General features: G+C 34.3%; 1 protein-coding gene across 2 annotated transcripts in view; it reads left to right on the top strand.

The window, feature by feature from the left end:
* Window positions 1-15,000, top strand: part of LOC125671449 (ribonucleoprotein PTB-binding 1-like) — a 30,773-nt gene that overhangs the window by 13,553 nt on the left and 2,220 nt on the right. The window contains exons 8-16 of one of the 2 annotated variants that reach the window (XR_007368653.2): window positions 1-80; window positions 5,600-5,653; window positions 6,499-7,002; window positions 8,470-8,535; window positions 9,869-9,901; window positions 10,102-10,149; window positions 10,292-10,579; window positions 12,119-12,261; window positions 12,641-12,724. The exon at window positions 1-80 is cut by the window's left edge and continues 36 nt beyond it. Coding sequence is in view for 1 of the 2 variants with exons in the window: in XM_048907202.2 (XP_048763159.2) it covers window positions 1-80; window positions 5,600-5,653; window positions 6,499-7,002; window positions 8,470-8,535; window positions 9,869-9,901; window positions 10,102-10,149; window positions 10,292-10,579; window positions 12,641-12,724; window positions 14,011-14,184 (1,331 nt within the window). In the remaining variant the exon portion in view is untranslated. Of the gene's footprint in view, window positions 81-5,599; window positions 5,654-6,498; window positions 7,003-8,469; window positions 8,536-9,868; window positions 9,902-10,101; window positions 10,150-10,291; window positions 10,580-12,118; window positions 12,262-12,640; window positions 12,725-14,010 lie in introns of those variants that run through there. The other variant, XM_048907202.2, reaches the window with a different exon arrangement.

Below are 15,000 nucleotides of genomic sequence, written 5' to 3' on the forward strand. Positions count from 1 at the left end.
CTTTGATGACAGTCACTGTTCAGCTGGGGCTGTTTATTCTGTTGGCATTCCAGTTTCAATTGCAAGCTCCCAGTAATCAGGTAAGAATAAATTACAATGGAACAAACAAAATTTATTTATTCTGATACAGTGAAGCCTCGTTAATCTGGACACTTTGGTTCCAAGCAAAATCTGATAGATAAGTGAAGCATCCAGATAACTAAATAACATATGTTGAATCTTCATAGAAGTAACCGATGCACTTCACTGATTAATGTGTAACATAAAATTAACACATTTTTTCATTGATAATTTACTTTCTTAGATAAAATCATGATAATGTTAACCTTTTTAAGTATCAGGGTTTGACATTTATTTTTTGAGCATTAGACCAGTCAGGCTACTTCAAATGATTTTTACAAGACCTGAGCTTACATCCACTAGCCCCCACCAACTTTCCAGAAGAAAATGATTGTTTCTCCATATTTAGATACTTAATTCAAATTACAAGTGTTGAGTTTGAACTAAAACATATTTAATTGTCTCATAAAAAATCTTAAGTCTCGTCATTCAATTTGATGATTTTATTTTAAAACACAACATTTTCCATTTCTTAAAATTCTACCGGGAATTCTTCATTCCATTTAGACTAAAACAACCTCGACCATGTTTTCTCTAAAATTTCATTTCATAAGTCCTGCTTTGTTTCTTCCCTACCTTTTCTTTTTTTTCTCTTGAATAGAGACATTACGACATAATTTATTAATTTGATAAGCACTTTCTTATATTTAAATCAAATAAACTGTTTTTTATGCCCCGAGATCGAAGATTGGGGGCATATTGTTTTTGTCCTGTCATTCTGTAATTCTGTCTGAAACTTTAACCTTGCTAATAACTTTTGAACAGCAAGTGATAGAGCTTTGATATTTCACATGAGTATTCCTTATGACAAGACCTTTCTGTGGTACCAACATTTTTGACCCAGTGACCTTGACCTTGATCTACTTTTTGAAAATTTTAACCTTGCTAATAACATTTGAACAGTAAGTGGTAGAGCTTTGATATTTCACATGAGTATTCCTTGTGACAAGACCTTTCCGTTGGTACTAAACCTTTTGACCTTGACATTTGACCTACTTTTAATTTTTTTTTTTACATTGGTCATAACTTCTAAATGGTAAATATTAGAGCTTTCATATTGTACTTGAGCATTTCTTGTAACAGGATCTTTCTACTGGTACCAAGATATTTGTCCTTGTGACCTTGGCCATCTTCGGAATTGGCCATTATTAGGGGCATTTGTGTTTCACAAACACATCTTGTTAAAAATTAAAATGAACTCAATTTATATGTATTTGTCCAAAACTTTGCACACTTTAACATCAAGTAGATGTTGTAAAGCATCACTTCCGACTGTGACTTATTCATTACAACTAAAAATAGAGATTATGTCTTGCCGTGGTTTGAAATTTGAAATTGTTCGGAAAGTCTTCACAGTTATTTCTTAGTTAAGAATAAAATATGTTATGGTTTAGTATAGTTTCTTGATTATTTTTTTAACACGACCAGTCGGACTAGTAAACCGATATTTTACCCGACTGGATCTATCATTGAGTAGACAAGATTGGTCAAACATGCCTTAGTGTCAAACCCTACAAAACTTTGTTTCCTATGTAACTTCTAAGATGCACTAAAGCAAAGAATCAAGTACTACATTTATTATACCCCATGCAACAAAGTTGTGAGGGGTATAATGTTTTTGACCCATCAGTCTGTTAGTCTCTTTCTTGTCAGTGCAACTCCTCTGAGACTGCTCAACAGAATTTTGTGAAACTTTGCAGTAAATAAGGACACACTTTGTAGATGTGCATATTCTTAGGAAATGAATTTTTCTGGGAGTTATGCCCCTTTTGAACTTTGAATTTCAAGCCCGTCTGTCCTGTTCTTGTCATCACAATTCCTCTGAGACCGCTTGACAGAATTTCGTGAAACTTTGTAGTTGATAAGGACACACTGTGTGGATGTGCACATTCCCAGGAAATTCAGATTCAATAAGTTTTCTCGGAGTTATGCCCCTTTTGACCTTAGAATTTCAAGACCATCTGTCCTCATCGTCGCAAGCCATGCCTATAGTCTCCGTTTACACTACGTCAAATGCCGTGGCTGTATGATTAAAAAAATCCTTGACTTCAAGAATATTTATGTTCATTAGTCAACCAATCGGTGAGCTTCCATGATTTTTTTTGGTGGAAAGAAAATCATTCGGAGGTCATTGCGTGCTTGTAGCGGAATAATCCAAGGATTGCCAATTGAAAACAAACTGGACACTTTTTAAGTGTTGTAACTAATGGACGCTTCTTTGTTGACTTAAGTTTATTAACACAGAATTTACAAGCGTAACCACCGCTGTTAATGCAAATTTCGTTCAATAAATACATATAAACTTTACTTGCTTCTGTAAACATACACCTGTAGCCATTTTTGTCCATTATTACTTGTAAACAAATACTGCACATTTTAGTTGTGGGCGCAGCCATTAAAATATCGAAAATATGTTATTGTGAATGTGATTGGTCAAAACAATTATTGTGTCATTTCATAAATATTCATGAAAATCGAGGGTTTCGCTGATCATGCAGCCACGGTTTGAGGTAGGGTAGGTACTACCGGACTCAGTTACCTTAGCTAGCGACGATGATCTGTCCTGTTTTTGCAGTAATGTATAGCATTACCATTCATTATGTGAGGCATCGTCAAGCAATGTTGGAGTGTGGGGTATGTTAGCTTCTCGCTTTTTATACGCCCGTCTTAAGACGGGCCGTATTATGTTATGGCCTTCATGTCCGTCTGTCCGTCCGTCTGTTAGCTTTTTCGTGTCCAGCTCATAACTTAAATACTATAAGGCCTAGAATAATCAAACTTTGTCAGTTGATTCATCTTGGGTAGAAGGTGTGTCGCACATTAAAACCAGGTCGCTGTGACTTTTAATTAAGAAGATATGGCCAAATATGGTAAAACCCTGTCCGGCTCATAACTTGAAAACTATTTGATCTAGAATCATGAAACTTGGTCATCTTATGCATCTTAGGTAGAAGGTGTGTCGCACTGTACTTTAAGGTCACTGTGACATTTAGTTGAAGTGATTTTTTGAAAAAAGTATGTTATAATTGGTACAATCCCTACTCATATAAGAGTTTTGTAGAAAACCTCATTCAAAAATGTTACATCAAGAAAACACATATTTTTTTTATGATATACTGTACAGCTTTTTTTTTAGCCTATGTAATGTTTCCTTTGTTTCTAACAATAACATGAGAAATTCCACTTGTCCCATGGGAGTAGCATGCAAAGGGCATTTTGACAAGACTAATTAATGAGTTTTGTGTAGAGCATCTCTGATCAACATGATCAAGCAGGTGTTATCTTTATCTCTAGGGAATTGGGCAGAGAGATCTTAGCCTCTTAATTGCAGATATACCAGAAATTATTTGTGAAAGTGAATTTGTTTGTTGTGGTTAGTCTTTATTTTCAAAATTAATTTGACATTGTACTATATAATTTATTTTTTTTTCTCAGCAACCTATATGCAGAGTATCATTTCTCACTAAGACAACAAATGGTTGCAATATGTATAAAGGCCTATTTTAATGATTAGTATTTTGATGTTTTGTTATGGCTGTGGCATTGTTCAGAAAAAAGATATACAATGAGCAAAGCTGCAGATTGGGCATTTGTGTAAATCTGAACAGATGAAATAGTATTGCAATAACCATATTAAAAAATGTTAATTCAAGAAACTACACATTCTTCATTATATACACTGTACTATACAGCAGTATATAACAAACAAATGATTTCTTTTGTGTCAGTAACAAGAGAAATTTCCCTTGTCCCATGGGTGTAATTATCAAGCAATTCAGGAGGCATTTTGCTAACAGAAAAATTGCATTCTGTCAATTTACAGATTAATTAATGAGTTTAGAAGATTTCTGTTACAGCAATCTGATCAAGGAGGTGCTATCTATATCTCTTGCAATCCGGAATTGGGCAGAGGAATCTGGCCTTCTAATTGATCTGTCAAATTTTAGAACAGTTCTAATTGGTAGCCATTACTTTGAAAGTTAATTTGGTATAAAGTTTAAGAATTAATATGATATTGTAAAATATATTTTTATTTTATATCTCAACAACAAGGTGCAGATTGTCATGTCTCACTAAGATGACAGTTTTACAGTCTAAGAATAAACATAATGACTAATGTTTGATGTTTTATTACGCTGTGCATTGTTCTTCATTCCTTAAAATACAATGAGCAAAGCTGCAGATGTGCATTTCTCAAGTCTAACACAACCAGTTGAGAAATATATGATGTATTATTTTTTTCTAATTAATAACTACACCATAGGAGATGCACCAGTATTTGAAATAACCGTTTTTAATCTATATTTATTTATATTGACATCACCATGCATATTTTACTTTTATACTTGAAGATTTGACAAAGGCAGATACTGATATATGTATTTTTTGATATGTTGAATAAATCAACCTTTTTGAGTACTCCCATTTATTGTAAGTTGTTTGCTTGGATAAAGGGCTATCTTGCACTTTAATCATTTCATTGAAACCATTTGGGAAAATGTTTTTATATCCTTTTAAAAATCATTAAGCTTACATTATCAATATTTGAAGCAATGTCACATGAGGCCATAAAATGGGTAAGATTCTTAAAGGAAGGTTGACATTTGGTTCCATGCATACCTATCTCTTCATGGTGATATGTTCATGTTAACAATATGTGACGGGCGTATCATGTGCCGTGGCGGTGCACTTTATTCTTTCATTTAATTGAAAAATAAATTAATTGTTTTAAACAGTATCAATCATTTACCTTAGTACTAACAAAATAACACTTTTCACACATTTCATCACAGTTTTTAGTTTTCACTTTTTGAAGAAGTCATTCAACTTCATCTATCAGAATTCATCTGTTAGAATTGTCTTCATTGTTTACGGTAATAATATAACAATTGACAATGCATTTCAATGTTTTGTAGTAAAATGACTGTTTGGATCAGGAACATGAATTTACGGAGTAATGATGCAAAATAGAGTGTAAAAATTTTGTTCCCCAAAAATTGTTTGGAAGGTGAAGTAACTGGATGATTAGTGTCCAGGTTAACAAGGCCCAACTGTATCTCTAATTTCAATAAATAACATGTATATATGTTTGTTTCTTTATTATACAATGGAATTAGATTGTTTGTTTCTTTATCATACAGCTAATTATAGTTATTGTCTGTTTCTTTATCATACAGCAAAATATGGTTATTGTTTGTTTCTTTATCATTCAGCTAAATATAGTTATTGTTTCGTTATTATATAGCAAGATATAGTTATAGTTTGTTTCTTTATCATACACCTAAATATAGTTTTTTTTTATACAGCTAAATATAGTTATTGTTTGTTTCTTTATTATGCAGCTGAATATAGTTTTTGTTTGTTTCTTTAATATACAGTTAAATATACTTATTGTTTGCTTCTTTATTATACAGCTAAATATTTATTTTTTGTATCTTTATCATACAGCTAAGTATAGTTATTGTTTGTTTCTTAACAGTTCTTTGATGTGGACCTCACAGATTTGATGTCAAAGAAAGTCAATAATAACCAGGTATGACATATTACTGTCTATTTAACTGGGTACAACATGTGACTGTGTATCTGTATAACTTAAACCGAGTACAACATGTGACTGTGTGTCTGTATAACTGTGTATAACATGTGACTGTGTGTCTATATAACTGTATAACATGGGACTGCGTGTCTGTATAACTGTGTATAACATGTGACTGTGTGTCTATATAACTGTGTATAACATGTGACTGTGTGTCTGTATAACCGTGTACAACATGTGACTGTATGTCTGTATAAGCGTGTACAACATGTGACTGTGTGTCTGTATAACCGTGTATAACATGTGACTGTGTGTCTGTATAACTGTGTATAACATGTGACTGTGTGTCTGTATAACTGTGTATAACATGTGACTGTGTGTCTGTATAACTGTATAACATGTGACTGTGTGTCTGTATAACATGTGACTGTGTGTCTGTATAACTGTGTATAACATGTGACTGTGTGTCTGTATAACTGTATAACATGTGACTGTGTGTCTGTATAACTGTGTATAACATGTGACTGTGTGTCTATATAACTGTATAACATGTGACTGTGTGTCTGTATAACTGTATAACATGTGACTGTGTGTCTGTATAACATGTGACTGTGTGTCTGTATAACTGTGTATAACATGTGACTGTGTGTCTGTATAACTGTATAACATGTGACTGTGTGTCTGTATAACTGTGTATAACATGTGACTGTGTGTCTGTATAACTGTATAGCATGTGACTGTGTGTCTGTATAACTGAGTATAACATGTGACAGTGTGTCTGTATAACCGGGTTTCTCTCTCTCATTTCTTGTATATCCTAAAATATTTGTTTTGGATTTTAGTCAGAGAAGCCATCATTGCTTGGAGATCCCTATGCCTCTCAGTCCAACATTATTCTACAGAGTCTACTCTCCAAATTGTCCCCAGGAAAACCCAGTCAGTCTCATGCTGGTTCTGATGTCAGCTCAATGTTAATGTCTGTGTCACAAAACTTACAGAACATTGATGTGGGCGGCCTTATGAATATAGGACAGATTGCTGGACAATTAGGTCATGAGATAGGCTTTTCCTCTGTGGAAGTTCCACCACTCATGGATATGCCATTAAAAAATTCTAAAGAGGGATTACTAGGAGCAGCACCTCCAGAAATTCTTGGATTAGTGCATAGAGGCCAAGTACCAAAGAAGAGCTTGTTTTCCAATCAGAGCAGTCCAGAGGGGGATGTTAAACAGTCCCTCCTTGGAGAACCCCCTCAGAACTTAATACAGAACTGGGCATCTAAGCCTAAAAGTGGAGGTCTTCTGCCAAATCCAGATGCTGCACATAGTCACCAAATAAAATCACAGGTAGTTTAATTATGGGTTATCTCTTTCAGGGGGAGACGTACTGTTTTTGTACTTTCTGTCCGTCTGTCTGTCAAAAAAATCTTGTGAACGCTTCTCCTCCTATATGGCTTATCGGATAGACTTGAAACTTTGTACAATGCTTCATTTCCACGTGTAGATGTGCATATTGGTAGGACAGGAGGATCCAATTATTTTCCTAAAAATTATAGTGGATCTAAGAGAGGTGGAGGATGTAAAATAGCTTGTGAACACTTCTCTACAATGAATAAGACGAAACATTAATATATATTTACGATATTTTAGTCAGATACAAGTATTACTTAAGAATTCTTAAAAAGTAAATGTAACATAAAAGTTTTGTTTAAGAAGCAGACAATTTAAAAGTGAAAAAGGAGTACCAGGAAATGCTCAGAACGCAGGATTTTTCACCATTTACCGCAGAGCTCTGGCCTATTTGAAGTAACCTTTAAATCAGTTTTTTTTTTATTATTTAAAATCAGATCCTAGTAGCCTATAGCGATAACAATGACTAGAAATATTGAAACAAGTAGTAAATAAGCGAAACAATTTTGTGTATAAAACTGGCCAAGGCCCCCCCCCCCCCCCCCCCCCCCCCCCCTTAAGATGTTGCGTACACAAGCAAAAAGGTGTAAATGGCGGTGGGGATTGTGAAAAATAGCTAAAAGATCAAGTGCTAGGACCCCTCCCCCCTTTCACAAATTCCTGGATCCGCCTATGAACAGTATGTACATTTTGAGGCCTTAAAATTTACCTTTTTATACGCTCGTCTTTAGATGGGACGTATTATGGTACAGTGATGTCTGTACGTCCGTCCGTCCGTCCGGGGTTTTCTCTTTATAATTTCATTTCCCTTGCTGTGTAGCTTCTTTGTGGGTTACTCTAGATCATGCTGCAATTTTGATCCATTTTGACCTTTTTTCCAGGAGTTTTGCCCCTTTATTTGGAAATAATTATTATATGGAGGGTACATAATTTGTCCGCCCTACTCCTCCCAAAGTTTTGAAGTGAGAGCCTTCTTATTTTGTGGAGTGTTTGTATGGGTATTGAAAATGTGCATTTGGGATGGATTTTGATTTTCTACAATTTTTGAGAAAATTACAGGTTGTTGAACGTAGTCTATTTGGAAATTAATATTCTATGGAGGGTACATAATTTGTCCGCCCTACTCCTCCCACAGCTTTCAATTGAGGACCTTCTTATTTTGTGGAGTGTTTGTATGGGTATTGAAGATGTGCATATGAAAGTTTGTCACAGCCTCATGATGGCTGATACTACCTGAAGCAAAGTTATACAAATTATAGCACAAGAAAAACACCCTATGTAAGCATTTTACAGGTGTATTATGTACCGTTTGCGGTACTCTTGTTGTTCTAACATGAAATGTTGACATTTATCATAATGATACTCTTTGCAAGTCCTGTTGATATTTGTTTTGTTTTTAAACAGGGAGGAAAAAGAGAACATGATGAATATGATCAGTACTATGGATACCGCAGGGGAGGTACACCTCAGGTAAAAACCCCACCCCCACCCCCACCCATTGCTTTATCAGATATTTCTGAATTTTGGCCATTTCATTTTAATTTTCTTTTAAAATATATAATTTGTCTTATATATCTTTTTTTTGATTGACATTCTTACAGATTTTAGTCGTAGATTCCAAAAATGTTAACAAATAGCATTTTAATTTCCATAAATATTTTTATGCCCCCGAGATCAAAGGGCATATTGTTTTTGTCCTGTCTGTCATTCTGTAATTCTGTCTGAAACTTTAACCTTGCTAGTAACTTTTGAACAGTAAGTGATAGAGCTTTGATATTTCACATGAGTATTCCTTGTGACAAGACCTTTCCGTGGGTACCAACACTTTTCACCCTTGACCTTGGAGTTTGACCTACTTTTTGAAAACTTTAACCTTGCAAATAACTTTTGAACAGTAAGTGATAGAGCTTTGATATTTCACATAAGTATTCCTTGTGACAAGACCTTTCCGTGGGTACCAACATTTTTGACCCAGTGACCTTGAACTTGGAGTTTGACCTACTTTTTGAAAACTTTAACCTTGCTAATAACTTTTGAACAGTAAGTGATAGAGCTTTGATATTTCACTTGAGTATTCCTTGTGACAAGACCTTTCCGTTGGTATTAAACCTTTTGACCTACTTTTATTTTTTTTTTTACATTGGTCATAACTTCTAAATGGTAAATATTAGAGCTTTCATATTGTACATGAGCATTTCTTTTGACAAGATCTTTCTACTGGTACCAAGATATTTGCCCTTGTGACCATGGCCTTCTTCGGAATTGGCCATTACCAGGGGCATTTGTGTTTCACAAACACATCTTGTTTGATCTAAAAAATTAGAATGTTGGAGTCTTTTAGGCATGTTTTATTAAATATTTTATCATACATCAAATGAAATTTGGACTCTAAAATCTATGATTAGCAAACAAAACAGAAGGTAGATATTCTGTGATCTATCCCCCCAAGCACCACCATCACTCATTGTGGAGTTAGTTACTGATAATCAGTACAATACTTCTGGTTACAGAAGGGTAGGTACCTCTGGCCCCCATGCAATGTGCTATCAGTTCAGTGGTCTGGTTTACTTCTGGTCCTATCCAATGTGTTGCTGTCGTTATAGGAAAATCTACTGCTGAAGTTTCTTTTACAAGAGCATTGAAATATTTCTAGTCTATCATTCACAATGAGTTTAATTAAGCGGAAGAATGATATATTGTGAACATAGCGCAATTGAAACCACCGTGTTTATTTCCTAATCTAAGATGTTTAAATATGTTGTGATGAATCTGAGAGTTAATTGCATCAATTTAATTATTTCAGGAAGAAGGTGGATATTACAGTTCTAACTATCAGGTATTGACTAATAAGGCCTTGTTAATAGACATCATTAGAATATATGTGTATCTGGCTGTATTAACAATAAACATTATATCTGAGTACGTGCTGAGACAATACTGACTGTGTACTCTGCAGCACACAACTAATGCAGAACTGTGATGACAATTACATACATCATTGTACATGTACCTATATTCATAGTTCATATTTTGCAGCATCCTGAAAATGCTTATGAAGAAAGTTACAACTACAACCAAGATCAGGTATACACTGCACTCTACATTCATATAGAAATTCTCAATTCTTCAAAGATTTCAAATCTGTCTGACTCCTTGTTCCCCATGCATAATAGAAAATAAGTTTCACCGTGATTATGCTTTTAATAACTCTGCCATTACATTTCAGCGTTACATGGATATAGCAGCTAAAGCAGCTGCATACGCAGCCTATAACCAGCCTAGCTATAATTACAGCAGTTATAGTGGGCAAGATGAGTCCTATAGCTCGGGGTATGGCAGTGTGTCAGGGCAGGAATACGATGACTCGTATAGTTATAGCAGTACTGATTACAGCTATAAGGGACACACAATAGAGGCTCCGCCCACTCAGTACTCAACAGCTCCTCCTACGAACTCTGGCTACGAACAACTTCATCCTCCCGGTACATCCACAATGGAGCGCCCGCCTTACCCAGTGTGTACACAGTATTAGTATAGTTACTTCAAACATTTATTCAGGATTTTCATAAACCGGAGTTATCGTTCTTTGCAAGAGTTATCTTTTCATTAGAGCAGGTATAATGTGTTGTAAACATTCGTATTTTACCACTTGAATTAGTGTTTCATAAGATTCGTATTTTACCACTTGAATGAGTCTTTCATGAGATGGACTATATTTTAATTAAAGGATGGACAACACCATAAGCACTATAGGGAGGTTAAAAAAAAGCGCACCATATTTTTAAATTGCTTGCAGATCAAAGTGTCTTTTTTCAAGTTTCAAAGTAAATAAAATATCAGCTTTATGTGTGCATCCCTCTCCAATGTTTAAAGAAACGAAGTATTAGTGTATCATTCCTAAAGGCCACAAATATAAAAACAGAATAAAAATGGACATTCTGACTATCAATCTTCTTACAGTCAATAGAGGAGTGAGTTTGATTATTCTGATTAATATAATTGAATTTTCTGACCTATCATTGCGTTTAATCTCTGAAATAAAATTTGAAAAAAGAGTCATGATCCACTTGTTTTTTCTTGTGTCCTGTGTTCTACGAATGTTTAGAATTCTACGTATCGGTGGTAAATTGATTAGTACTTAGGCAATTATACTGGTGACTCTAAAAGGTTTTATCCATGAAAGGCTATCAATAAGTTAATAAGAATGATAAAACTAGTGGATTTAAAGAATTATCAAATACTACTGGTATCTAATTAATGCGTTTATTGACAAATTTGAATAGGTAATCGATCAGTTTACTTTGATTAAAATTATACTTGTGACAAATTCCACTCCAAGCTACAGGAATGGAATTTACAAGTCTAGTTTTAATTACATTGTGTCTTGCAATTATTTCCATATTTGCTTTTGCTTGGAATGGCATATGGGAAATTCACTTTATCTTTTGATTGATTGCAGAATTTGTAATTACATGACAGGACAAGTTAAGCTCTTTCTATGACCGTCGGTGCCTGTTTTGAATATTATATACATGCATTACAATTAAATTTCTTTTTTCACCAGTACAGGACACTTGGAATGCAAATAACTTAAGGAGCAAACCCCAAAAAACTAAATTCACATAGTTTTCATTAAGACCTTAATGAATTGTGATGAATGTTGATCCAGTATTCGATTATCACTTACAACTACTGATGACACTCATTGTACCTTTCCTACTATTTTATTCACCCATGAAAGTGTACATGTAGTTTTTAAATGTCAATTTGAATGCACATTAGAAAATTAGAATTCATTCCTCAAAACGATATCGTGTCAACAGAAACTTTTTGGAGTTTTTTTTATCCCCACCCCTCCCCCAACACTTTCATTCGACATTGATCTTTTGATCTTGCCCTTAAAGATTATCACCTGTAAGTGGATTAAACATTACTTTGAATATGATATTCTTTACAGAATCTGTATCCCTGTATGTATTGTTGATATCTTGCCATTTCCTGGCAGTTGGCAATTTGCTGCATTTTATAATGTGGTTCTGAATCTATGTTTTAGATGGATTAATATCTACTGAAAAAATCACAGCACTATCCATCTGTGTTGTATGAAATATATGGGACTGGAAAATCACTTATAGAAACTGTTTCAGGGAACATGAAGATCATTCGCATGGTCTGCAGATGCTGCTTTGTGATTGAGTATGCTCAAATGGTGATCTCCTTGCCAACTCTCCCTTGAATTCAGATTGCAAATAATATCTAACTTCATCTTTCTTATTTTCAAATATCTTCATATATTTTAAAGGACAATAACTTTATTTTCGGAAATTACGTTTTGAAGGACGACAACTTCATTTTGGGAAGTTTCACATAGTCACTAGTCTATTTAACATATTTCTAGAATCTACTGACTATATAGGGTAGATAACTCGTGTAAGTAACGACAACTCTAGTTTACTGGAAGACTGAATATCATAACCAGTTTTCACATTACTCAACCCACTTAAAATCATTAAATCTAAGTTATCTAGTGAAATGCAACAATGCTGTTAATAACTGATATTTTGATTTATTGAAGACGAAAGATTATCACCATCCAATGTCAACACCATCATATAATGAACCGATACAGCCTCCTTCTAAAAGCAGTCAACCTCTACTGGTATGTGAGCGTGAATATCCAAAATATATATAGCTGAAAATAACACATTGACAGTGTTTTTAAGGGTGTATTCTTCTCAGGTGTGAAAAAACTCCATAATTGAATGTGGATTAATTTTTCTTCATGTATAGAATTTATGCCTCATTCACATGGCAAGTTTAATGTGAATTATATACTTTGTTATGCTAATTAAATTTGCATTGTACTCCCACTTAGAATATTCAATTATGAAATTTCATTTTTAACTCACCTGATCTGAAAACTCAAATGAGCCATTCTGATAACTTTTTGTCCGGGTGTATCTGTGTATAAACTTTTTAACATCTCCACAACCACTGGGCCAATTTCAATCAAAGTTGGCACAGATTGCCCCAGGGAAAAAGGGATTTAATCCCCCACCCCCATAAAGTACCATTCTTCTTCAAAGGGGAAATAATCAAGAAAATGTAAAATTAGGGTGAAGTTATTTAAAGATATTCTTAAGAACCAAGTTGAAACTTACATAATGTAGATTCAAGTTTGTTCAAATCATGGTCCCAGGGGAAAGGGTAGAGCGAGTCACAATAGGGGATCAAAGGTTTACATGTGGATAGTGTATAGCAAAAATATTTGAAAATCTTCCCCAATGAACAACCAGACTATGATCTTCATGTTAATATGCAAGAATCTCCAGGTGCCACAATACGGGATCAAAGTTTTACATGGAAATATTGTATCAATGGGTATTTTCTGCAGTTGGAATTTTTTGCGATATCATCCATAAATGGTAGGAAATTAATATTCTGCATTTCCAATTTCTGCATTTGCATTATACCTATATGCACATATAGTTATTTTGCGATCGTAAATTTTGTGGATTTTTCCTATCCCCCCAAAAAGGGACAATTGTAGAAAATACTTGTTATACGGTATTTAGGAAAAATCTTCTAAATAACAGCAGAGTCATGATTAGTCATATCAATATGCAATTAAGTATAGAAATACGTAGGGAAATATACCTAAAAATCTTCTTAAGAACAGCAGGATAATGATTTGTCATACTGATATGCGTGCATCTTCAGGTAGTGCATATTCAAGTTTGTTCAATTCAGGGGCCCCCTGGGGTAGGACTAGATCAAAGCTTTATATGGGAATGTACAGGAAGTAAATTAACCATTTCATAAAACTCACCTTTTTGTGCTAATTTGGTATGGGGAAATACTTAAATTTTTTAAATCTGTCAATTCTATAATGAATTTATGTTTGTACAACCACCACATTGTGTAAGTGTTTTGTATAAATTTCAGAAAACACCACAAGGCCAGAAGAGGAGTCTCAGTCAATTGTTACCTCCCCCTGAGCCCAGTCCTGATGGGGACTACGTGGGACAACATTCACAGGGCATCGGGGGTCATTATGCCACATCATACGCCAATAAACGTCAGAAAGTGTCCCACACAAGACTGATGATGCAGTATTGATCACTATTTTTTAGCTTTTGGTAGATCATCTGAATCATTAAGGTGATCTATTGTAACCTGTTATGTCTGTTATTGTGCATTAACATCCGACCATTTTCAACTCTCAGACCTCCCTATATTTTTTTTTAATGTGGTTACTACTGGGTAAAGGGTACAAAAAATCCCTGAGACTGAGAGACAGGAACAAAATCTAAACAAAAAATTCTCTATATAAAGTCTTGTTTATTTAAGAAATAAATGTCATTTTTTAAAATACACAAGGGTATGACTTGCAATGCTGCATGCCGGCATACTTCATGAAGTGCGTTAGCTGCCTACTTTCATTTCTATCAGAATTCCCAGTCTTTAAAATAGACATACCCTATTTATCAAGATTCATAAGCACATTGTTCACAATAATCCAAGATTCCTCCGACTCTTATCCCTGCTTTTATATTGACATGTCTGCACATGTCACAATTAAAAAGTGGGGGCAAGAGTCAAATGAATCTCGGAATATGATAACAACCAAAGTGCATTCATGAGGAAAAGGCTTTAATTAAAATATGTAAAGATATCAAATGCAAAAATATTGGAAATGTAAATACTTATGGACATCTAGCAAATATAGCATGTGTATAGTTATAATGTCAGAGTATGGATACCTCTACAAAAATTATGAAATTCCTGGTCAGGTTCTGATGGGCTCTGTGGATCATATCATGAAAAAAAAAATCTTTTGTAAACAGTGAACAATCAAACTGAATTCATGATTATAATGATAAAAGGGGGTGGGGGTGAAGGGTGTCTATCAAAACTGAAATTCATGGTCCTTGT

This window comes from Ostrea edulis, chromosome 4 (genome assembly GCF_947568905.1).
Source record: "Ostrea edulis chromosome 4, xbOstEdul1.1, whole genome shotgun sequence".
NCBI classification, from domain to species: Eukaryota; Metazoa; Mollusca; class Bivalvia; order Ostreida; family Ostreidae; genus Ostrea; species Ostrea edulis.